Here is a 25,796-nt window from a genome sequence, read left to right on the forward strand (position 1 = left end):
GATATTTCTACATTATTCACGCAACAATTTTATTCATACCGCTCAAACTCATTCATAGAGCTTGGGCCTGTAACATTATGACTTAAGTCTTTGACTATAGTTATTTGTGATGAACGGTAGAAACATGTTTCCACTTGTTGCTGTTTTTGTCCCCGCCGCTCGTGACAGGTATGTGTCTAACGCAATGTGAAAGGGTCTCCAATTGTCAAGCAGCAGTTTTCATTTTGTTTATGTATGATATAATAAGCAGTGATCCAGAATTTCCAAACAGCTTTGAGTCACTGCTGTCAAACTGAAATATATATATATATATATATATATATATATATATATATATATACACTTATGCTAACAGCCAACTACTGTAAGTGGCTTATAATATTGTCAGTGTGGATCCATTTTTTAATAGATGATAATTCAGTCAGAAACGGCTTTGGTTGAGAATATGAATGCGAGGTTTGACATTAATCATAAGACAAGTGTTTCTTTTTATGCTAATAATTGTAATACTAATAACATTAATGAGCTATCATTAACATGAAGACTACATGAAAATGGCATTTGCGTCATTTGCACTGTCAACGCGCAAAAACCCCCCAAAACAAAACAAAAAAAATTCCATTTAGAAAATATGCGTTTAATAAATAATGTAACATTAAGACATGTATTTCAGAATGATAGTGCGATTTCTGAAGTGCGGTTATTATCCGTGCTATTTTAAAAAGCTCCGACAACTGATATGTAGCAGGCAGTTTCCTGAGAGCAACCCTGCTCTATTTCTTTCGTTATTTATTATTTAGTCCCTAAATAGCCATTGTTCAAGGCAGGACCTGGATGTGTTCACATACTTTGACACACTAATTAGTCCTGCTTGTGTACTGCCTGCTGAATTGGACGGCATCAGTAAACAGACATTAAGCTGAGCTAAAATGAAACAAAACATTCCTTGCTAAACAAGGAACTGGTTTGGGATTGAGTCAAGTCTTCATATGGATGATTCTTTTGAAATGCCACGGTATTAATCAGTGATTTTTTTAATAATTCCAAGAGAGACTGCTCACCAAGGCAGCATTTATTTGATCAAAGAGTATTTGAATACATTTTAAAATAGATTTTATTTTTATGATGGCAAAGCTTTTAATAATTTTGTGGAAAATATATTACTCTTCGAGGGTTCTTTGATAGGAAGAATTTATTATTAATCACTGAAATAAACTAAATTGATCAAATTTATCAAAAAAGTATATATATATTGTGTACATGTTTGTAATTTTCATCAAGGGTTAAATAAGAATCAGTAAAAGATGATCTGGTTTCTTTTTTTCTGAGTTTAATAGGAGAATCAATGAGACATACTATTGAATTTGAAGGTGGCTGTTCTCTGAAAACATTTGTACATCTATGCTGGGAATACATATGATTTATTGACCTCTTAAGGCCCTGCGTCCTCGAGGACATTATATTTTAGTGAATTTCTATGAGGCTATACATGTCACAGTTTTAAGTCCTGTAGGATGTTCTATAAAGAGCGCACTCAGGGCTTTTCAGATATACCAAATGATTAGATGTTTCACCATGACCACTCCATCTCTTTGGTCTTCAAAAATGTTTGAAATTAATTCTGTGAATAAGTCAACCTCTCAGGGATATGGAATGGGGTTTTGAATCAAAATATAACTTTCTGTTACGAAACGGACATAACAAATGAAAAGGGAAAGAAATGATATTACAGTATTCTATGAAATATTATATTATTAAATCTGTTACACTTCTTTTTCATGATATGTTGGCCCAAAAACTTTATTATGCATATAGATTTAATTTATAGATACATTGTATATAATGATAAAACCCACTTATGACCAATTTACAAAATTTTGCAGAAAGAAAAAAATGGTATTGAATAATTCTTTGTTAAAACATGGTTGAGAATCATCTCGATACAAAATTTGGTAAAGCAAAAAAAAACCTTGAAAACTAAAAATGTATTGGTGATTTTACAAATCAGTGTTTTGAGTCCCTATGTCATCGTTCTGTAAACGAGAACATTGCATATCTATCATTTACGTTTTTACATTAATTCTAGTCAGAAATGGCACTTCACCTTTAAGACATTTCATTATTGCTATATAAATGCTTGTTAGCAATTCTTAGCACATACACGTTCAGCAATACCGATCTCTAATGCGTACCTCTATCTTATTTTCCTCCAAATATGGCACTAACATTAATCAGAGGTCTCCTGCTAACTTTATGGAGCTTGATGCTGTCCATAAATGCAGATAAAAACCTTGTATTTTTGTGAGAGGTATTGAAACAGAAGCTGTGTTTTATGAAAGCTATTAAGATGCTAATAATCAGATGGTATTAAATGATTAATGAGTGACGCTGTCAGGTAAAACGGATATAAATGTGTGGTTTTATATTGTGAATTGTGAAGGTTTGAAGCCCTGAACTTCTATAACACACAAAAAACACAGATTTCACAGTAGGGATGGGCGATATAGCCTCAAAATTATATCATGATATTTAAAAAATATTTAATATTATAATGATATTTATGACGATATACAAATAAATGCAGCAATGAAGGGCATCTTTTTCTAAAGATCATTTTCGACTGAACGCTCGGTGCATCCGTAGAAATACACCATCAAGTCGCTTAACCATTGACATTGCAATTTGGCACTGTTTTATCATGTAACACTTATACCGGTGTAATACGGCACACCCCTAAGTCAAAGCAGCGTGTGTGTGTTGTGTGTGTGCTGCGCAGATACAGACATAACCGCCTTTAAATCATGACCTGCAGAAATGCTATACGTTTTTAAGAGTCAGACAGCACCGGCAGACCTTCTCAGCACTGCTCCAGATCTTAAAATATCTCGCAAAACCTGGCGTTAACAAAGGCGTACAAAGACACGCTGCTTCATTTACATGCAGCTGCCTGCCTCGAGCTTACACAACAACCAGCCCCACTGAAAAGGAGTTTGGTAAATATGAGGCTGGCATGGAGTGACTCAGAGCGTTTGTGAATGGGAGATCTCTCTCGTTCCCTCTCTTGATCAATTACACGCGCACACCCCATGCCGAGAAGATTTTTGTGTTTGCCCAATAGCAGTGCATTAGACTGAATTCGACGTTCGCAAAGTAGCCATTACTCTTTGAGTTGAGCGTTATGTTGTTGTTTTTTTTTGTTTTAATCACATTGCTTTTTATGTTTATCCAATTTGTTTGCAAGAACGGACTAAACGGCACATCTGAGAGACATCAGAGGTTGCCACGTTGTGGTCCACGGTTTGAATAATTGAAGATGAAATCTGCTAATTTGTAGCCGTTAGCCTATTGCCCAGTGTATTTCATTAACATAATCACAATCCATTTGAAAACACTCCCTTTGTATCAGTAAGCGCGTTTAAAGCCTGAAACCCCCTGGACTTGCAGAAATTACACAAAAACAAGCCAAACACCTCTCATATCTTCATGCACAGGAATGAAGACTCAGTAGGAGGCTTGGAAAAACTTTGTAGCTACTTTTTCGCTAATCCCCTGAAGAAAATAAACACGAATGGCATGGATATACTCGCATTTCCCTTTAAAGTTCAGCTTTGTTAATGAGATAAGCTAAATTAAGCCGTATTCCCAAAGTCTCACCTAACAATCTCTTTGTTTAATAAGCTTTAAAATAATTGCAGTCTAAAATGATTGTGAGGTATCGTTAAAAAAAGGAATGATAGGATGATATGGAAGAGATCCAGATATCTTTTCCAATGCTTTCAGTGAATAATTGGTACCTAGCAGAGTCATTATAAGACAAGAGTAGTATAAGAGGTTTTTTTTCCTTTACCTTCATTCGATTAAATGAAACAAGAGCCTGTTAGTCTGCTGGTGCATGAAGATTCCATTGGCAAAACTGCATTCTGTGTGTAATGATCACATATTTTAATGCGTAACTGACTGAGTATGGCATTTACAGTTTACAATAACGACTGAGCACACATATGCTCATACTCTGATTCTGGATATTTAATGACAATTTGTAGTCGCAGATCTTTTCTCTATTGGCCAGATTAATAGTGGACTAAAACGGGCTCTGAATGGGTAAATTCTCCACCGATGTCTACACGGTCGGCTTTAATGACTGGAAACGCATTTCTTGGTGAAAAATTGTCTTCTAAGTTGTGAAGATAGGGACTGAGAGCACAGGCTTTTTCATAAATTGCTTTGTAAAAAATTAAATAAGTAACTTTTTGCTTCATTCAGACTTTAGGAGATTAAAAGAACAGAGAACTCTCCGAGGATTTCCCAAAAGAAAGTAACAAGAAAGCCTTTTGCTTTCATCTTACGTGATTTCTTTGTCTTACGTCTCAAAATTTCGGTGTTAACTGATGTGATTGCAACAATGCTTCCCTTCAATAGCGGAAGAATAATCCACAAGTAGTTATCAGAGCTTCGGCAATAAGCTCGTTCTTATCATAACATTCCGCTCCCCCCCATTTTCTTGGTCTTGATAGATTTAAGCAATACAATACAAGAGAAAATTATATTGCGGTCTTAGAAAGAGTGAAGCTTCATGCAGCCTAAATACAATAATATGTCAACAGGAGACAGTATATAAGGTGCTGGATCATTAAAGGAACATTTTGCATTAGATCATGACCATCTTTGGCAGATAGTACATCATTCTAAGACTGCCTGCATGGGTCATAAAATTTCACAGCATGGAAACACGCAGAGATGTTTAGTGGGTGTTGGATCCTGCTCGGATTTGAACGCTACCCAAACTGGCATTGTAAGAAGGCTGATGCTAAACGCTAGTTTTTTTGATTAACAATATTGTATTGCAATGTGTTAAAGTGCGATATTTTCACAACTGTCACTGAAGTCATTTTTGATGTGCATTCATATGTCTTGTTGCGACACTCTCCAATTTTTTTGTATACCACATTTGTCAGGTCTCGCTGCAAAGTTTTTGCTCGAGAAACCCCACAGAGCCTTTTTCCTAAGATAATTGAGCATCAGGTTTGACAAAATGTCATTTATTTCATAACAAAGAACAGCTCTTATTCGACAGGGAATCTCGCTTTTGTTCTCGCAAAAATATTCTGTTCGAGAGAGCACGGGTTTCACCTTTGCAGGGAATCCATAATGCATTTAAAGCGATTATAAAACAATTCCAGTAGTAAATGCCGCCACTTTGATCAGTTTTTGTGGATTATATACTGGCGTTGTTCATGTATTGACGCATTTATACTTTTCTCAATGACACGTATTGTTACAAAATAATCGTCAAACATGTACCCAGCATGCCTTGCACAAAAAGCTGCAATGGATTGCTGCCACACTCTCCACAAAGACTATTTCCCACTTTCTTATCTTCTTATTTTAATTATTAGGAAGAGGAATTTTCCAGCCCATTGTCTGCAAGTGAGGCTAATTATTTTATCACAAAAATTTTAATTAGCTGCATCTAGAGCAGTGCTTAGCGCTGAAAGTCTCTTACACAAGTGTTGATGGATGTCACATGTGACATACTCAGAATCATTTATTCATTACCCGTAGGTTAGCTGTGAGCGAGAGAAGTTTCCCAAACGTTGAACAGATGTCTTGTGAGCGAACTCTGACAACCTGTGCAGATGGCTAAATAAATGTTACTGTTCACTAGTGAATTGTTCTCTGCTTCCAGATTTGGCTTTAGAAGACGGTGCCCTCCTTTATCTGCAATACGTTAAGACTGAAAGAAATTAGCTGTTAATGTAATGTTCATTTGTTAAAGTGAGTCAGTGTTAGTGTTATCAACATTGTACGAAATCGGTTCCGTTGTGTGTCCTCGGATACGTAGATTAGAAGCAGTTCAACTGTTAATTGGCTCCTTTCAGTCAGAGAGAGTAAAATGCAAGGTAGGAGTTTTCACAGAAAGCTTTTTTACAGTAACGAGTGCATCAATCAAGAAATGAAGGGCAGTGATTTGCATTCTCTTTGGTGTATGATTGCCTTACCTTTTTTCTTTATATTCTGTGTTTTCCTGTACAGCATTAAGATTGTGTATGCTTGTGATCCTTTCTGCAATGTTTTTGAAGTTACTGAGCTGGTTTCGATCATGCTGTTTAATTTCAGGTCAGATTGATGGCGGACTAAATGCACGCTGAATGGACACAATGTGGACTTGTGGTTTAGAATGGCTCCCCGACTCAGCCTGGTTTCTCTCAAGGTTTTTTCCTCCATTTCTGTCACCTGATGGAGTTTGTCGCCCTGTTTTATGCACATTTTGAAGTGTCAGGTTTTGACTCGAATAATGGGAGATGCTAAAGCATTTGTTGAATATATTCTGACATTTGTCACGATTTTGCTTCAACCCAGCTATTGTTGCATTGGCTTGCTTAGTTGTGGTTTAAAAAACTGAAGTGTAATAGTAATATAGACTTGCATTAATTTTAAGCACTAAAACTATCAGATGTGAACACAATTTTAACAGAGTAAAGCTGAATGATGGCAGTTATCAGATACTTTGTAGCTGAATGGAATTTGTTTTTCTACATCGACACTGATATGACCCAAGTTGAATAATGGGTTTCTTCTGTAGAGCTGCTCATAGCTGAATTAAACGTGTTTCATAATCAATAAAGTTTGGATAGTTATTAAACTGAACTGAATTTAAATTGTTGCCATTTACTTATATTTGCCATTTGAGTAATGTGGTTCGCTTAATATTATTGTATATAATATTTACTGAGATGTATTGTCTAAAAGTCTCATATCTATATTTTTGGAAAAATAGAGTAATATTTTAGGTGCACAAGCATAGGCCTTGTTTTAGAATTCATGAATGTGATGGGAATTGTAGTTCTAGAGAGTGTGTGTCATGCGTCAAAGTCAAAAAGTTAAAGCACATCGGCTTCGGAGGAGAGACAGTCTCAGTCAGGTGAAAGTGAGAAAGTGAGAATGCTTTCTTCTAATTGGCTGTGAAAATTCAGTGAAATTTCTTCTTCTTCTTTCGAGAAAAACATAGTGAGTTGTGCAGCAACTGAATACAAAGCATATTCATTCACCCTCTCAAAACTGACCTCCAAACGGCCACATCTGCTGCCGCCATATGTCCGTTTAAGGGACCGTTTCGGCCTCTCGTGAGAAACGCTGATACTTTCAGATGCATCTGGTCTCTCATCCGTACTGCGAGGGCGGCTTCTGGTAGGATATTTGCATAGACCGTGTTGGAGGTCTGGGGCAGCCGAGGGCCCAGTGGTTGGTGTAGTGTTCAAAGGAAAAAGACGAAAGACCCAGAGGATTCATGTGGCGCTGGAGCATTGTCTCTGAAAACAGGAGCACTGCTGGGGAAGAAGCGCCTTGATTTAAAATTCGCTTACAAATCCAGCCATGGCTCGGGCGAACACCACAAGTGTGCAGAATGAGAAGCAGAGGGGTGAATAAAATGAAACATGCTCTCAAAATCTAATTTAAGGTCATTTTCTCAGCATAGGTTTCAATTTAAGAATGCTAAATTTAGTAAGATGATGTTAGGTAAGGGATTGGGGGGTAAACAACGATGCCTTGAGAAGATTTTGTATGATAATTATAGGCAGATGTTATTTGCTCTGTGTATTTGGGAGTACTTTTCTATAGGACACAACAAACAATAGCATTTAAGTATTCGTATGCCTATGCAGTCGAATTGTTTTTCGTTCCTACTGCATTCCAATATGTTTCACAATGCATTATGCAATAAATTAGAGAATAAAATTGTATGATTAGATCAACTATGTCTGTGTTGCATAATCATTGCTGACAGATTAAGAGGCTGCGAATAAACTCTGTGTGCTCCAGAGATTATTCACACTCAGAAATTGACCTATTTGGCTTGAAACCACATTTTTGTGAAAACATCAAATACAAAGAAACCTCTTCTCAGTAAAAAGCTTGTTGTGAAAGGGAGAAGGTACAAAAGAAGATGCTGTTTACTTTCACTAATAATTAAAAATGAAATAATGTAAGCTATGCGTCATGAGGAAATGCTACTGCTCCTGACCTTAGCCCTATTTAGGATACAGAGCTATTTAAATGGCTGTATTTTGTATGGACAAGACAAAACAATGCCCATTGGTAGAGGAATAGTAGGAAAGATACTTTAAAAGATAAGCTTGCAGCTTCAAAAGATAGTTTCAAAGTAGATAGCCAAAAAAAATCTGCTTGGGCTTTATTTTAAATACTATTATGAGGAAGAATGTCAAAAATATTTTTTTAATGAACTATACTGTAAACTTACTCAGTACCTACTCAACAAGAGACACATTTTTAAATTTTGAACGCATCTTAACATGTGTAATAAATGTGCTAAGGTCAGATGTGACTATGAGCCTCAAAAAGGTTGATTTCATCTAAACAAAGCGATCTCCGGTCTATGCAATATATAACTTTGATACTATTTTATACTATAAATAGATCTGGCTTAGATTTTTGTGGGCTGTGAAATGGTCCTTGATACGCTTGAAGGGACTGCAATGCCTCAGGTGTGAGGGGATGAAGCGGAACAGAGACGCCACACGCCAGAATTGCTTGTAGGCACCATGGCATCTTGACAGAGGAAATTAAGCTGCATCAGTGCTGGCCTAATGCTAAAGCCTGAAGACAAACATGTAAATGTCAGCTCTTTAATAGACATGTGAAATAGATCCTGTCAATTTTTTCCAGGGTAGGATCCAAGAACAGCTGAATGGTATGCTACAAATCTGTAAAACATTCACACGTTCACATGTTATTGTTTATGTGAAAAAAAGACAACAACCTTAAAGCTAATATAAAAAAAATGCCATTAATTGGCTGTACATGTTTTTAAGGAAATGAAGTGTAAAAATAAAAAGGAACAATGCATGCGTATATGTCATGAGAGTACATTTCCTTTATGTATGTGACATATATATATAATTGCAGTTCAGTTGTATAAAATGGCCTCAACAATTAGCCTCTTTATAAAAGTCTCAATATATACGATTTTCATCATAGAATTTATCTCGGATGTATGCATTGTAACCAAGCTTGAGATCAGTTACAGGTTTCGCTCCTTAGAGAGCCAATACAATTTACAGTGACATTTCAAACTAGGCATGCAATATCATCTACAATAAGATGTGAAACAGCAGAAACAAAGCTTGATTATCACTTTCAGATTCTTCTAAACACTAACTGGCACAGTAAGAATAGTCCACGTGATGAAAACCCAACCATCTGCCACAATATTACAAGTCATGATGTTTCATCAGCAGCCAGAGGAAACCGTTGCATCGATGCTCAACAGCTTCCACGCTGGGCCTCCAGAAATGTGGAGCAGTAGTTTTGTAGAAGTGGGCAAACAGTCAGACTAGTCCATAACATATTTTTTGCCTCATATGAAATTCCGATACAACCCTGTCAGGGTTCGTTTCGTTCTCTGCCTGCGCTCCCCACAGTTCTTCTTTTGTCATGAAGCAGACATTTCTCCAAAGTTTTGTTGGCAGCATCCCACACTGTGTAATTGATTATGTAGATCTATTCATTTCTCAAAGCATATGAGAGATTCACCAATTAATTCTACCGCTCTGAATAATAGCTGCTGGTTCATCTCGGGGAAAGCAGTGGGCTGAAACAATAACGTTGGCAAATAAGAAGCAAAGTAATAAGAAGTTGGACTTTAGGGGGAAAGCTGACACGTCATTGGAAAATACCAAGTCTTGCTTCAGGGGAGCCATTTTTCACCCTTCAAACATTAAGAAAGGTATTACGGCTAAAATATCTGAACTCTTGTCTCTTGTCAAGTTGCTAGCAATGTTGTTGAATTTGCCTGTGAAGATCCTATTGTTTTTAACAGAATAATACAGCTCTTTATCGGCATCTATGGTTCCATGAAGTCCTTTTATCATCTATGGATCCTTACCATAAAAGAAAAAGAAAAAGAAAAAAAAAAATTCTTTAGATTTTTCGAATGTATAAATGATTCATTCATTCTGTTCACTCAAAGGTTATTTGGGATTTCCAAGAATGGCGGTTCTTGCTGCAAAAACCCCTTTTTCGAACAATTTATTTTAATTTTTAAAAGTTTCTGATAATTCTGTAACTGTGTGATTTGTAAGACATTTTTTGATTCCGAGTTTTAGTCGTGCGGCTTTGTCCAATGATTTCCATATTGTTGCAAATCTTTCACGGTTGTTTTTGTTAGCATGCTCTGCGGTTGGGCATTTCAGTGGAGAAGGGACATAACGTCCATTAAAATCATGTTGGTTTACCGCAATTTTAATCTAGACATGGTCTTAAACTCGTTTATAATATTCGTGTACTAAAAACAGCAAATAAATAGTGAAGCCTTTTTCTCATCCAGACTGATTTTTGTTACTGACTTTCCTTTCATCTCAAATTTTCCCCTGACTCACTTGGTTCAAGATGTCTAGTGGGAGGAATCTCATGTCTCATGTCAACAATATTCAGAGGCGAGGTATTTCCGCTGGTTTGCGTGTGTAGGTTGGAGATCTTGAAATGAATACATGTGGAAGCTCAGAAACCATTTGTCATCAGAAAACAATATTACTTGCAATAGTTTCAGCAACACTCCGATTCCAAGGGCAAATGCAGCCTTGGGGGGGACAAAAAGTGCACGGTCGTGACATGGCACAGAAAGACAGCATGGCTCCTGCAGCCAGATATTTGGCCCCTGTTCCTCACAGGAGACACCCTTCTCAGTGTATTCATGTTTCAATAAGGCTTTGAATAGTTCTCCCCCACCATCACAGCTCACTGAGCTGAAAGCTCCCAAAGCTCCCCGCTCTTCATTATGGCCGCTGTATGTGGGACGCCTCCGGGTCACTCCTGATGTTCCTCTGGCCGCCTGAGGAGGATTTTCGATGCAGCACTCACAAGCCGTGCCAGAACAACCAAAGGCAGGGGAACACAATCTGTGAAGCAAGAGATCACTGATTTTTAATGAACAAGAAGTGGTGATTTGAGATTGGGGACTTTTTTGGGGGTTGTGGGATTGAAAAATTCTCTGTAACATTTGCAGCTGTTTGGTGGATACAGTTTGTGCTTCCTCCTATTTCCTTGAGCAATTAATATTATTCATATTTTCTCTGATCTAAATGTAAAAGGGCTATTGATAACCAAATAGAGGCTCTTTTGTTGAACTTCAAGGTCGGTCCTTGGAGCACAACGTGACATTCAGCTGATGAAAGTTTGGGTTGAAGATGAAGCATCACGCATGGCGCTCAAGGACTTAAAAATGCTTGCAATAATTTAAGGTCAAGTGTTATTGCTGCAACTATGTGGATGAGGAGGAAGAAATGATTAGGCACCATATGTGCATTATTAAAACAATGTGTTCTTGTTCTACTGTATGTATATATATATATATATATATATATATATATATATATATATATATATATATGTGTGTGTGTGTGTGTGTATATATATATATGTCACGCTTTGGTTTAGGGGTGAAGGAGCACTTGACGAGAATATTCAAAATCAAACACACATACAAGATAAGTACTCTCGGGCAGGCAGGCAAACGGGCAGACAGGAAGATGAACTAAATCCACGTAAAACATAGACAAGATCGGACAAACAGAACTGAAATCACAGGACTTAAATACTCAATGTAAATACTTAAGACACAGGTGAAAACACTAAGACAATTAACTAAAGTAGGTCACAGAACACATGGCACACAACAAAAACAATAACACAAAAGAGTACACGTGTGACAATATATATATATATATATATATATATATATATATATATATATATATATATATATATATATATATATATGCAGGTCCTTTGTAGAACAGGAATTACAAATAAATTCTTTGTATTCATTGTATTCATAACATTGTATATATACACATATATACAGTACTATACATAGAATACACAAATAAAACATGCCAAAAATAATAATATATAAACAGAAATTGCAGCACATTGTGTGGTAATAGATTTTTTGTCATGGTTCCCTTTTGCTGCAACTCAGACCTTATTTTTATTTAATTTTCTCTAGGTTGGTGTAATGGAGTTACAGAAGAACACAATTGGTTGCACTGGGTTATTGCATTATGATTGACTCTTAAGGCTCATCAACTTGCAATCTACACTCTATGTGAGTTGCTGAAACAATATAACCTCCCATACACAATTATAGAGGGTGGAGTGTTTCTAATGATGTTGTGAGGAGCCGAGTTGTTGTTAGCTGTGGTGAACTTTTATTACGAGTTGTCAACAAGGTAAACACATATCAGCGCTTGGCATAGAGAATGCAACAAAGCTCCAAACCAGGACTGTGTGCAACAGAAATGTGTATCTATTTATATTCTTATATTTTTAGCCATATGTAATCAACGTTTGTGGACCAGGAGGTGGCGCACTTCATTTCCAGAATACTTTATTTATGATTTTTTTATGGTATTTTTTTATTTTGCCCAATTCATTTCAAATTTAGATTGATTATCTGAAAAGTAGATATATTTCACAACCTCTTGTCTTTACTGAATAGCATCGTTTTTTGAGTGTTGGTTTGTTTTTCTAAATCACTAACAATTGATTTATATATATATATATATATATATATATATATGAAAGTAAATTTTGGATATTATCACTAAATTCTATGCACTTCCTCAACATACAAATAAAAAAATGCATTAAAATGATAGATTCATTATTTACAAATATTTATGATATGGAAATCAGAGGTACAATCCCAGTTTACAGGAATTACAGATTTATTTCTTTATTTATTTTGAGTTGTTGCTCCAAAGCGTATAAGTCTGTTCTGTCCGCAGTGTTATATCAGTCCTGATTCTTAGTGCCTACGTTTGACAGATTGCTATGATAAAAATCTTTATATGGACTTTATAGATGACAGCAATAATTGTGTCCTCTCTTTAAATGTGTGGTACACCTCCCGGTGGTTTGAAAAACACTTCATACTGTCAATTATCCAGTTTGGTGCTCATGAAACGACTGTTGCAGGCACAGTGTGGCAAACTGTACCTAGTTAATAGAAAAAAATTACCCCCTCTCATTGAAATGTTTATCTAATTAATTATATAAGTCTTTTTCTCTGTTGTAATAAGCATTCACATGTCGACATTTTAATTTCTTTTAGCTATTTGATTATAATAATTTTTCGTGTTGACTTTATGCAATGTCTTGTGTGTGAAAATGTCAAATTAAAGACGTTCACACCATAAAGAGATTATTCAATAAATTAAGATATTTTGCCATCTTTCATGCTATGTACATATTCAACTGCCAATAACCAGCTTTTCGAAGAATTACTTAGGATCCCAAATATTACAGGATATTTAATATAGTCTGAAACAAGATAAGTCAAAAACTAGTAAGATTTAAGCAAGCCATGTAACTGATACGATCTTGCACCCATTTAGAAACATACCGTATATAGTTTTTTCCTTAAAGGGAAAATGCCATTATTAACTCACCATCATACTGTTTCAAATCTGTATGCATTGCTTTATTCTGAAACACACACACACACACACACACACAATGCCCCTGCTTACTGTGTAGATCTTTTGTGTTGCACTTATATGGGAGTAAGGACAATTTTCTTTTCTGTATTTCTTATAAAGCATCTCTATGTTTTAATGACAATTTCACGATTTGTGTAAACACATTTGTGACACGTTAAACTTGTAAATTATATATTAAACAAGTCAAGGAAGGATACCAGCTGAATTACAATAATACAAAATCCATCCCAAGTAGACTGTCCCTGTCTTTAGATACCTTCTTTAAAAATGAATCAGATTTACACGACAGGATGAGGACCGTTCTCAAGACTCACAATGACGTGAGCTACTCTCCGAGGTCAAGGTCTTAATGGCTGTGCCAGCTCCTCATCCAAGCAATCTTACATTGAAACCATGATACCGATGGGACCATGATGTTGATCAGACTGAAATAAAGACCAAAGCCTCTAAGAAATGAAAGCTTAAGTCTGTGGTCAGCATTCCTCTGAAAAAGTGAGTCTGATGTTGTAATGACCTTGTCGCAGGCTAAATACACACAAGAAAAACTTGATTAGTGTCCATGAGATTGTAGCTAACTATGGCCATGCAGTGAACTGCAGTCATAATTTAGTAATTAGGCGACATGGATCATTTAATCTGTATGCTGTGAAAATATTACTCTGGGTTGCTCGGATCCATTATTTATACAGATATACATTAAAGCCAGAAGCAAATTATAGCATGTACGCACCATGTTTACCAAAAAAAGTAGACCTATATAAAAATAAATAAATAAATAAACAGCAGACATTTACCATAAATACTTTAAGTGCATTATAGGAACTAACGCCAACTGTGGTCTCAGTTGTCGTTTGTAGTCAAATGACCTCGGAGGACCTGGATCAGCATTAATATTAGATAATTTATTTATTCATCTTTTAATTTGTCTTGTATATAAACCTAGAAACTAGAACTGGTTTACCTTGTAATGAGTAGCAGAAACTTTTAAATTGTAAAAATAGTTAACAGTAAAAATAAACCTATTGCCTATTTATTTATATATATATATATATATATATATATATATATATATATATATATATATATATATATATATATATATATATACTTATGTGTGTGTGTGTGTGTGTATATATAATTATTATTTTATTTATTTTTTTATAAAATCATCTTGTATTCCAGTCCTGTTTATCTAACTTCAGCGTCAGCATCTTCCATCCATCTCCATCTTGTTTGTCCTCTTCGAAATTGGGGCATGAGATCCAAAGAAGAATCAGTGACCATAGATAGTCCTTTTTTAAATAATAATAACGCTATAGCCGTTGTTTGGCGAACCAGTTTATGAAACATGGCTATTTGCTATTTTCCCCAAAATATTTTTTTTTTCCAACATGGTTTTTTTTTTGTTCAAACGGTTTGGTATCTACATTGTTAGATTACAAACCAGTCGCTACCTAGGTAACCATAACAATAGCATGCTGCTCGTGCTCTTTGCATTGCGGTACATCGCTAAAATACCGTCATTGTGACTTGTATTTAAACATTTTATCTGAAGTAACCTACCTTTCCCATGGGGTTTTAGAGGTCTGTCGCTGAATAAATTAACTGGGATCACCCTGGTACACACAGTTACTACTCCAAAAACGTTATTGTTGCTACCAAAATGAATTCAAACTGTGTTCTTCAGGATGCCATTTTATTCAGGCATTTTTCTAACTGGACCAGACAGGAGTGTTAGTTATATGAAAAATAACTATGTATATTTTGTTTGAAACTAGGTCTCCCAGCGAGTTCCCGGATGTCTCACTGCAATTTCAAACCCACACTGAAAAACAAAGAATCATTAAAAGCAACATTTATAGCCTGTATGGAAAATTAACCACGACAGTCCCTATCGTAGGCTAAATCTCCCAAGTTCATCAAGTTTTGTTGTCCTTCGAAAAGCACCACATTCTCACTGGCTACAAGTTTTTCAATGAACACAACTAATAGGCCAATACAGCATTTTCTTTCTCGGGAAAACAAATCCAATTCCGCGCGACGATGCGATGAAAAAAAAAGAAAAAAAAAAAGAAAAGATAAACCAACTTCACGAGTTCCTGTGCACTCTCAAAATCCCACGCAAAAAAAAAAATAAAAAAATAAAAAATATAATTCCCCCGGAAACGAGCCTCTCGTGAATTATAATTCCGTTGGCTTCCGCTAAAATCTTCCAGGCGGTCGCAGAAAAAGACACCGCGTCGTTAGTTCCAGTCCGAGGGACATTCCTCTGCCTTGATTTTCCCATAAAAAAGAGTTTCTATGTTATCCGGGGGAAGGGGGGTGAGATGGTGAGAGACGCAGCTCGAGACGTCCATACGTGCCTTATCTTAGTGGCAGTGACGTGATATTGCAGCTCCAGTCCTGAGGCTCGGCGAGAAAGCGCTTTCCATCTCACTCCACAGCGAGTCAGCAGCATCCTCCATCCGTCAGGGATTGCGCTCTACCTGCTACCCGACCTGGGCATCTCTTGAGGGACGGGCAGACAACGACTAATGATCGGTCGAGATTCACAACATTTTCAGCCCTCGTTCTAGTGTCTGTTCACTTCTGTTGCGCTCTCATCACTTGGTTGCGTTGAGGTGGGAAGAGAGAGAAAAAAAAAAAAAAAAAGGAGCGAGATGATGATCCAGCCTGGAGTCTAATGCTTTTTTGCTCATTGACCATCTTGTTGCTCTAGACTTCTATCATCGGCAATGGGAGATATCGATTCGCAGGGGAGCGACACGTTTCATTTCTAAAGGATGTTTCCAAGTATGTGGGAAAAATAGCCATAGCTTTCAGAGTGCAAGGTAAGACCTATTTATGATTATTATTATTAATAATAATTATTATTATCGTCGTTCCAGATAAGTAGACGGATATGTTTAAACGATAATGAGATGGCCCTCGCCCAAGTTTACCCGTCTTCAATGCATAAACGAGTTAAAGATCTGACTTCCATAGTTCATTCTGATTAATGCAATACAAACTACGTCAATATTTCAGGGGACTCGAACGTTACCGGGGCCAGCTTGAAGTTAAACGACGATCGACGAGTTTCGCAGGAAAATGACACAGAATCGAGTTTGGCGCCGACTATATATCGTTAAATCCGTTTCGGCGAGCACATTCGTTCCAAAAAACTGATGACTGACAATCACGCTAGACTTCTCGGGGCTTGCGAAAGAGTATGGACGCGAAAAGACGTCGCTGCAGTTCTTATTTATTTATTTCTGTCGCTACGGCTTTTTCTAATCCGTCCGTATTACTGACCGTGACGCGACGCGACAAACCGGAACGCTCCCGTAATAATCAACGAAAAGTGCAAGCGCGCGACGCGACGTCGGACGCGAAGGAAAAGTAGCGCGCGATGCTTGCAATGTGCGCCAATGCCGTCTCGTCCTATATAGTCGCGTGTAACCTCTCTGTGCATCGCATCGCACGCGTTTTTGCGATGTCGTACAAGTGGTGCCGCATTTAAGGTGATTAAAGAATGAAAATAAAGGCTCGGTTTGGGGATGCTGTGACACTGCACACAGCTGCAATGCCTGCAGGATTCATGCAAACAGGACATCGAATTGCTTTTCTCTCCTGCTGGATCTCCTTTCTCTTTTCTCTCTTCCTCTCCGCCGTCTTTCTTTCCGACTCCTAGAATATTTGGGAATTCAACCCATTACGACGAAACGCAGATCGTCGCGGAGACTAATGCGTTACGTTGAAATCAAAGTTTTTGCCTCGTGAAAATCATAGATTGCGTTTAGTAAGGGAATTACATGATGAAAGTAACGCTGCTTTAATCCCTACATGGATCACGACATTATAGTCCACCCAGTCAATCGGATATGATCTCTCTGCGTTATATAAAAGACGATATTTAATAAATCTATGTTGTTGTTGTTGTTGTTGTTGTTTAATTGAATAAAATCCCAACAGTGTCTGAGCAGACGGATATGTTGATGATTATTATGCGGTCAGACATGTAGATCACTGCAGAATTGCGACACATTACCCTCGAGTGAATGTAAAACCAAACGTTTTATTGTGCCAACATGTCTTTTTGTCGTTGACATGTAATGCCAGCCTTTTTGTATTCTTCCCAACGAACGAGTCGCTACTTAATATAACAATAAAGCTACCGAATGTCAATAATCGTCGTGACCGACACTGTCAGTCATCCAGACGCTGTAAAGATCATTCATTGTGTAATGATCATATCAAAAGATCATTTGATCGCTAAATATCATGCAGTTTTTATCCTGCCACGGCAGATGCCCAAAGTTATTACCCCCAATTTATTAAACACCACAAGGTGGCAATGTTTATCCGAAATGTGTTACATTCCCATGGAAAGGATCATTTGAATCTCCATAAAATCGAGATGGTGGTTTATGATTGAAAATAGGCGGTTCAAACGAACAATATAGTAAATGTGTGTTTAACGCGAAGCTGAATCGGATAGTTAGGGGATGTTAGGCTGAAACTGGTTTGACAAAGCGTTGCTTCACGCCACACAGGCTGACAATAAAACGTAGTGCATCTCTGTTTCTCTTGCAGGCCAAATGACATAGGATGAAGGCTGTTCGTAATCTGTTGATTTATATATTTTCCACCTATCTCCTGGTTATGTTTGGATATACTGGTGCCCAAGATTTCTGGTGTTCCACGCTGGTAAAAGGAGTTATCTATGGATCTTACTCGATAAATGAAATGTTTCCCAAGAACTTCACAAACTGCACTTGGACGTTGGAGAACCCAGATCCTACCAAATACAGCATCTACCTAAAACTTTACAAACGAGAAATTAGCTGTTCCGAATTCTCTCTGCTGGCTTACCAGTTCGACCACTTCTCTCACGAGAAGATCAACGAGCTGTTGAGGATCAACGAGTCCATCGTGCACCTGTGTGACGACGCCAAGAATATTTATGTGTTTTTGCATTACGACAAAAATTTCGTGCAGCTCCGGCGAGTGTTTCCCTACGACTACAACGGATTGACGACCAAGAAGACGGAGGAGGAGGAGAGGTCTGTGGTGGAGTTTGTGGTTTTAAACAAGGCGAGCCCGAGTCAGTTTGGATGTCAGGTGTTGTGCACGTGGTTGGAAAACTGCTTGAAAGGAGAGAAAGCTGAATCGTGTGGAATAGTCTACGCTAAATGCACCTGCCCTCAACATTTAGGCGATGGGGAATCTGAAAGCGTGCTCATGCTCAGTAACGTGGTGTTGCCTTTAAATCCCCAAACCGAAGGATGCCTGACTCCTCAGGTGCGCTCGGCGCAGGTGTGCAATCTGAGCGCGGAGGTGCGCCGCCCATCCAAGGAGGGTGAGTATGAACCAGACAGCTGCAGGCCTTTAACGCTGGAGATCATTCCACAGCTTAATTATACTGTGTCTTTATGATGCCCCTTTGTATTCCTCCACCCTTCTGTATAAAAGAACACCAAAAACAGCTCACTGTGCTCTGCTACTGATGTCTATGACGTTTTTTTTTTGTTTGTTTGTTTAGTTTTTACAACTATTTCCCGTTGTACCGGGCAACAGGAACGTCCTCTCTTGATGTGTTTTATGTTTTTTATGTTATGTCAAAAGTGTAACAACCTGGATGGCGATTAATTAATGAACTAATTCATGTTTTTTTGGAACAGGGGCACTAAGTCTAATGTATTTTTGTACATCACGTCATCTCTTTTATCTCTTTAACATAGTAAACCGTTGACATGCGACTTCAGAGTTCAAATCAAAACAAGGATTGTTGAGAATGAGCAGGGTCAAAGCACCTGACACCACACTTAGCCTTTTTGCCTAAACATAATCGTTATGCTGCTGTCAGCCTCCATCAATGACGAGCGATCAGTCGTCCCTCTGTGGTCCAGCCTTGTCTCTTGCCACAGACGCTGGAAACAACAGACTGCCGCAAATGCCTTCGAAGGAATTCGCTAGCAATAAACATTTCTGGTGGGGAGGATGATGCATAATGGACTTATATCGGGGTCGCCGATATTACAGCTAATTAGCATCTGTAACATTTCACAACTGGCACAAGATAGAGATCAACTGGAGGCAGGGATGACCCGGCATACTGCGAAAGGACAACAGCTTACAGAGATTGGCCGAGAATGGATGCTGACAGTCTCACTTCAATCCCAGCACACAGCGATTCAAAAAATAATGAATAATGAGGTGACGAGAGAGAGAGAGAGAGAGAGAGAAGGAGGGAGGGAGTAACCGTCCTATGGCATTCAGGTTTCGCTAGCTGAAAATAATAACCCCCTAGGGAGAAGGTGGCAGCTTTCCCGATCAAGCGGAACACGGTGCTTTGGAATTATCAAGGTTCAGTTGAGTTAAGTAGGCCCCCAATTTCGCTTTTCATCCCCCTTTTTAAATTAGCTTTATATTCCATTCCAAACTGTGTCATATTCCATTTACGATCTCGTAACTGAGAGAGATTTTCATTTGGTAATGTTTTAAATATGAATCAAGCTCGAAATGAAGATTAAGCCATTGATTATTTTGTTCCCAAGTTATTGTGTGAGCGTTTTATTATGTCACAGACTCTATAATTAATATCAATCCTTCTGTATCTATGAATTCTTAAACAGAAGTCTCATCTCAAAGCATTTCAGTCATCATTATAGGCACTGGAAATATAGCTTTACCATTAAAAAGTAATGTTTCAGTAACTTCCAGCTATCTGCATGTTAAGAGAAGCTTAAATGCGCCAGCTTATTTTTTCTTCTTTTTTTTCCCAAAGATTACACTGAAAGCTTCTATTTATAGAGCGGAGGCTTTAGTGGATTGCTATCACAGGTTTAAAAGAGCACACAGCCCCGCTGTAGTGTCAGAATGAAGCTTCTGCCCTCCCGGATGAGCGTTCAGCAGCGCACACCTTCAAACAGCCACCACAAAAAAAAAAAAAAAAAGATCTGTACCAAGCAGGTCCAAAATAAATGGTTGTCTTTGATATCCCTCTTGCCTGGTTGTGTGCATGGTAACAAAGTGTGGCCTTTGAATGGGGCGGTGAGAGGATCACTAAAAACTGGTTTTCTGGTTCATTGCACTCTACAGGATATCCAGCAAGCCAGCAAAACATGAGCTTGATTATACTTTATGATAACATCAGTGTTTGAAATGCTGCCTCACCAAGGATGAAAGTAAAGTGTTTTGAAATGTAAAAACATATTAGACTTGCATAATGGATAATTATGATGCTGGTGCACATTAAATGCACTTGAGCAGGCATTAGCTGATTGCAGGAATATTGCAGTGACGGATTTATGGTTTTGTTGGTTTATTAACACGCTTGGTTTGTTGAACATGGCTTTAAACAGGTCGTCGTGTTTGAACGTTACTAGCCGGAATTTCATTAAACAGATATTAACGGATATGAAAACAGCCGAATAGCCGTTTGTTTGAGGGCACATCTTTGATCAGGGCTAAGGTAACCAGAAAAAGGCTTTTACACCCTTTAGAATGTTTGAATCTTAACATTTGGCGTTGGAAGCCATTTTCAACGTGGCACTTTTTGACAAAAGTTGACAAGAACGTCACCCACACATAAACAGCAGTGAAATCCATCTCATCAGCCTTCAAACATTCAAACTAGTGATTTCTGTAGAAATGTCAGCCTTGGCCTTGAAACCGCGGTTGGGAAAATGGGATGCCAAGGCTAGTTTTGCACGGCAAGGTAGTCTATAAAGCAGGCTGCCACAATTTATTCACAGCTCCAGCATTCAACTTGATATGACATGGTTGTCTGATGTGACATAAAGGACTTGGGGGTGGAAAAAATAACAGATTAAATGGCTTTGAATGAAGTCATTCTCAAATGTTGACCATTTGCGGTGAAGCTTTCAAGCATTATTTTTCATTTTTTACCACACCCAAGTGCTTTATTTTAGTTGATGCAACAATATAACTCATTTCACGTGGCATGGAGATATTTTCGTACCACAGTCTTGTTATGGATGATCTTTTTAAGCAATAGTCCCCATAGGGCTCCATGCTTTAGTGTGGTGGCCATATATGGGACACGCGGGCAATCCCACATTCTTATTATCAGCAAGTGGCATTTCTTCTCTTTATTTCCGTATCATCTCCTCTCCAGGCTCAGTGACACTTGATGTGATGGCTCAAAGTCAAACGCTCCGAATTGTGTCTCCTAAATTAGTCACAAATGAAGCCCTGCTGGAGAAGATGAGCAACGTCTCGAGGCTGTTTCTCATTACTCTCTGTCTCTCTCTCGCTTCACCACTGGTCTGCCCTCAGACAGCAGTGGCCGTTTGCTCTTTTGCCTGACCATTTCTGGAGAAGAAACTTGCCTGACTGCACTGCAGGGTCCGGGGCCCTTGCACTCCGATCTGTGGGGGAACTGAACTGTCACTTTGTGCAAACGACCCTTGTCAGGCCCAGGGCTCCAGAGCGTGTTGCGGAGCAAGAAAGGGGAATTTGGCTGATGCTAATGAAGTGCACGTCCACAGTGTGTCAGTTTGTGCTGAGTCATGCACATGTGATAATATACTCCCACTGGAATTTAAAATGTCAGATTTCAGAGAAACGTGAACGGTTACAAATAAGAATGAAAAGCGAGATGATTTATTTAGTTTTGTCTGACCTCTGTGTGCTGGGTGAATTGCATCATTGCGCCGATGAATTATTTGTAGACTTTTTTTATTGTTGCATTTGCAGAGAAATCTCTCTTAAACCCTTTGGGTTGATTGTAACAACCCCAAAAAGATATTGAAGACAACACCGCTTGTTTATTGGTAGTTTAGAAGAGCGAGGCCCCTTTTATGGATGCCAGGGGCCATGAGAACGCTCTGCATCTCCACTGCATAGTGCAGCCTTTTATTCACTTTGGATCAGTAGTCACAGCGCATCATGTTCATCACCATTGTTCCCTGAACTTGGAAGCCATCTTGAATTCTAGTCACTTCTTGCAGAGAGAATGCATGCATCCATTTATTTCTAGTCTTTTTTTCTTTCTTTTTTTTTAAAATGCCAAATGTTATGCTCTTGCTTGGGGTGTATTGTTTCTTAAAAAAAATGTTTTAAAGTCAGTGTAAAATTTAGTTCACCAACACACTTTACATTTGCAATAAGTTTTTTGAATGGTTTTATATATATATATATATATATATATATATATATATATATATATATATATATATATATATATATATACACACACACATGTATATATATTACCTTTATACAGTAAAATAGGAAAAAGTAGGATGAAAAGTAAAAGGGATTAGTGATATCAGCTGAAAAGAAATGTTGTTTCAGAGGCAGAGTGAGTTATTGCATTTTGATACAAGATTACGAAGGCACCAGAATTGTGCATTTATGTAGTAAATAGGATCCATTTGATTTATTTACTGACTTCAAGATTCAGACTGTGATATAGGTGGGGGGAAGTGTTTAGCATACATCCATGAAAATTGCATTTACCAATAGGATGCAAAACCTCTGTGGTACACGGATTATTTGTGAAGCCCATATCAATCAAATTCATATAAGTAAAAATTTCTTCTAAAGCTTTTTATAATGATGCCAGTGTTAGGTTTTGCAAAGCCAGCAGGAATAAAAGTAATAGGCGCTGCTAACTCTCTAGTGTGTTCAACCTTTAAATGTGATGTATTTGTGCAATTTCTGGATATCACAGGTACGTGGCATCAGACAATGGCAACAACAAAAACAAATTAAACTGCTTTATTATAGGAGTTACACTTTTGTGCTTCAGGGGCAAGTGGAGGAATACCATATAATATATCACAAAATGGTCTGTTTTTTTGCACAGATGCAGCATGAGTGGACCTACATAGGAATCATTTTATTTATAGGTATTTGTAAAGATATAATAAACATCTTAATGTAAAATGTTTAAATTTTAGCATTTTGGTTGAAGTAACAACTTAATTCCATGTAATTCCATATAGTTTTGTGATTATAAATAGATGGGCCTTGTGCAATGTATCTCATTTATTTATTTATTTAATGGAAAGGGGAGACAAATGAAAATGTGCTTTACTCGCTCTTAATCCAGAATACTCCTAAACCGTTTCATACATCTTGAAATATCAACTGCACATTTGACTTAGTTTTAGAATAGTGACTTTAGCACCCAAAGTCCATAAACGATTCCAGGTACGCAGCGGCCATCTCTCTTTCAAACAAAGAAACGCTCAATATATTGTCAGATTGTCTTATGTTAGCAAAAAAAAATTCTCGCCTGAATATTTTCCTGTTTTACGGAGGAGCCATAAATGAGTGCATATTGAATTCAGTTTTACCGAATTGGGCTCCTCTGTGTCACTTTGGAAAGCATGAAGGGAAAGGTAGCCCTGAGCAAAACTGTTTTGTAATTATTCGGGTCCGCTGTGTTTACGGAGTCAAATCAGGTAGATAGCTGTAATTGATCACGTGGACAAACAAGAAATCCCAAGGCTCCACTTGTGATCTCAAATGTTTTGTGTATTTAAATAAGTGAGCACAGAAATTCACATTTGCATATTCAGAACGCTGGGAGGCCGGTTTGTCCTGTATAACACGGTTCAGATTAATTATGTGATTTGAGAATATTGAAAAATTTTCAGAATAGCTACAGACAAACCAAATGGGTCTCGTTCTAAATGCATCTTCTCTTTCATCACCATTTTTAATTAATATTGATTGGCGTGAAGTAATATTTATGCAAATAACCTGATTTGCATTTCCCAAATCATTTCTTTCTCATTTATACCATCTTCTTTGGTAGGCTCCAATCTTTTCTCTGCCAGTTAGTTACATCCCACAAATGTTTGGCAAGTGCATAGTTGCTTAGATTTCCTGGGAGGTCCCTGACTGCTGAATGACCATATGGTCCTGTTACTAGCATCATCATCAAAATTATGCTCTCATGCTGCATAGGAAAATTGACGGCTTCTGATTGGAGGATTACACTTTTAAAGGGTCCTCCAATCGGCGTTCCAGCACGGTGACTATAGGGCATCAAAAATGCTGAGAACTGCAAGTGAAAATCACACTTGGGCTGTTCGTGATCATTTCTTAAGAGTAAGCAAAATTTTTATTGTCGTCATATTCGCCATGTTTACATGCGTCACAGTTTTACTGTTTTCAGACATAACTTTCCAAGAGCTTTTGCAGTCTTATCAAGGCCTCCAAAATATTTGGGCTTTCCTGATTATTCGAAAGTAGTTCACATCAAAACGATATCAGATTTTCTCTAGTTTTAGGAAGATTATGTTGGTTGTCAAAACGTTGATATAAGATTATTGTTAGCCTGTGATTATGCAGTGACTTTTATCTCTCAGGATTATTTTACTCTGAATTGACTGTCTAGTGAAAATTACTACATACGGCCTCAAAACGCCTGACACATCATTGAAAATATCATTTATAAACTGAATTGCTAGGTTTTGAGTTTTTTGAATGACTCTCTCTCTCTTTCTCTCTCTCACAACACCAACACGAATTTAATTAAAAAAAAATATATATACAATTTAACTGAACTTTTCATTTCTTACCGACTTGATCATTTCTTATTACAAAGACGCAGTGAATTAAAAAAAAAAGCAAAATAGAAGCCCACTGTATATGCGATAACTGTAAAGTGAGTGAAATTGCCATTAACTGCCAATTTTCACATCAATAGCCATCCAGAATGGCTCCCCGTGGAGTATTTGTGAAGAGTCTTCCTCCTGTGACACATTAGGCTGAAATGTTTTAAAACACTCATTGATTCATTATGCTTTGGGCTGACCCTGTTCAGCGGCCATGCTGACCTACCGTTTGTCACTGTCTGATTAGAAGGGATTGCAGATAACAACAAGCCCTGAACCTGCAGAAATAAACATTGCATAAATGCGCTTAATTAAAGTATTCCCTCTTTGGAACCTGTGAGGTCACATCCTTTGTCACCTGCTGAAACAATTACAGCTCCGTATTTAATGCTGTGTGCAATTTCTGCGTTGCTAGTGGCGCAAGATGGAACTGCAGTGGCTGTTTTTAAATTAGTTTGTCCAGACCGGTCCTTTCTGTCTGCTATTGATCAGACAAATGTTCCCATCGAAACTCAGGCTATTGGTGGAGACAGTGTTGCTGTGTGTCGGTTAAGTTTTGGGAATTCAGCAGTAGAGATACCGTATGTTTGTGCAGTTGAAAAAAAAAAGCATTTAAAATGGAAGGCAGGTGTGAAATTACTCATTTGTCACAAATTACTATTTAGTCACAGAAATTATGATCATGCCCCTGCTGAGA

The 25,796-nt window shown here is 37.7% G+C and overlaps 1 protein-coding gene across 4 annotated transcripts in view; it reads left to right on the forward strand.

Moving 5' to 3' along the window:
• Positions 1-14,982: 14,982 nt before the first annotated feature.
• adgrb3 (adhesion G protein-coupled receptor B3) overlaps positions 14,983-25,796 on the forward strand; it is a 137,096-nt gene continuing 126,282 nt past the window's right edge. For 2 of the 4 annotated variants that reach the window (XM_043255730.1, XM_043255733.1), the window contains exons 1-2: positions 14,991-16,351; positions 18,096-18,861. In XM_043255730.1, the coding sequence (XP_043111665.1) occupies positions 18,111-18,861 (751 nt within the window). In that variant the 5' untranslated portion in view covers positions 14,991-16,351; positions 18,096-18,110. Of the gene's footprint in view, positions 16,352-18,095; positions 18,862-25,796 lie in introns of all 4 variants that reach the window. The other 2 variants (XM_043255731.1, XM_043255732.1) reach the window with 2 other exon arrangements.

This window comes from Puntigrus tetrazona, chromosome 13 (assembly GCF_018831695.1).
Source record: "Puntigrus tetrazona isolate hp1 chromosome 13, ASM1883169v1, whole genome shotgun sequence".
Classification (NCBI taxonomy): domain Eukaryota; kingdom Metazoa; phylum Chordata; class Actinopteri; order Cypriniformes; family Cyprinidae; genus Puntigrus; species Puntigrus tetrazona.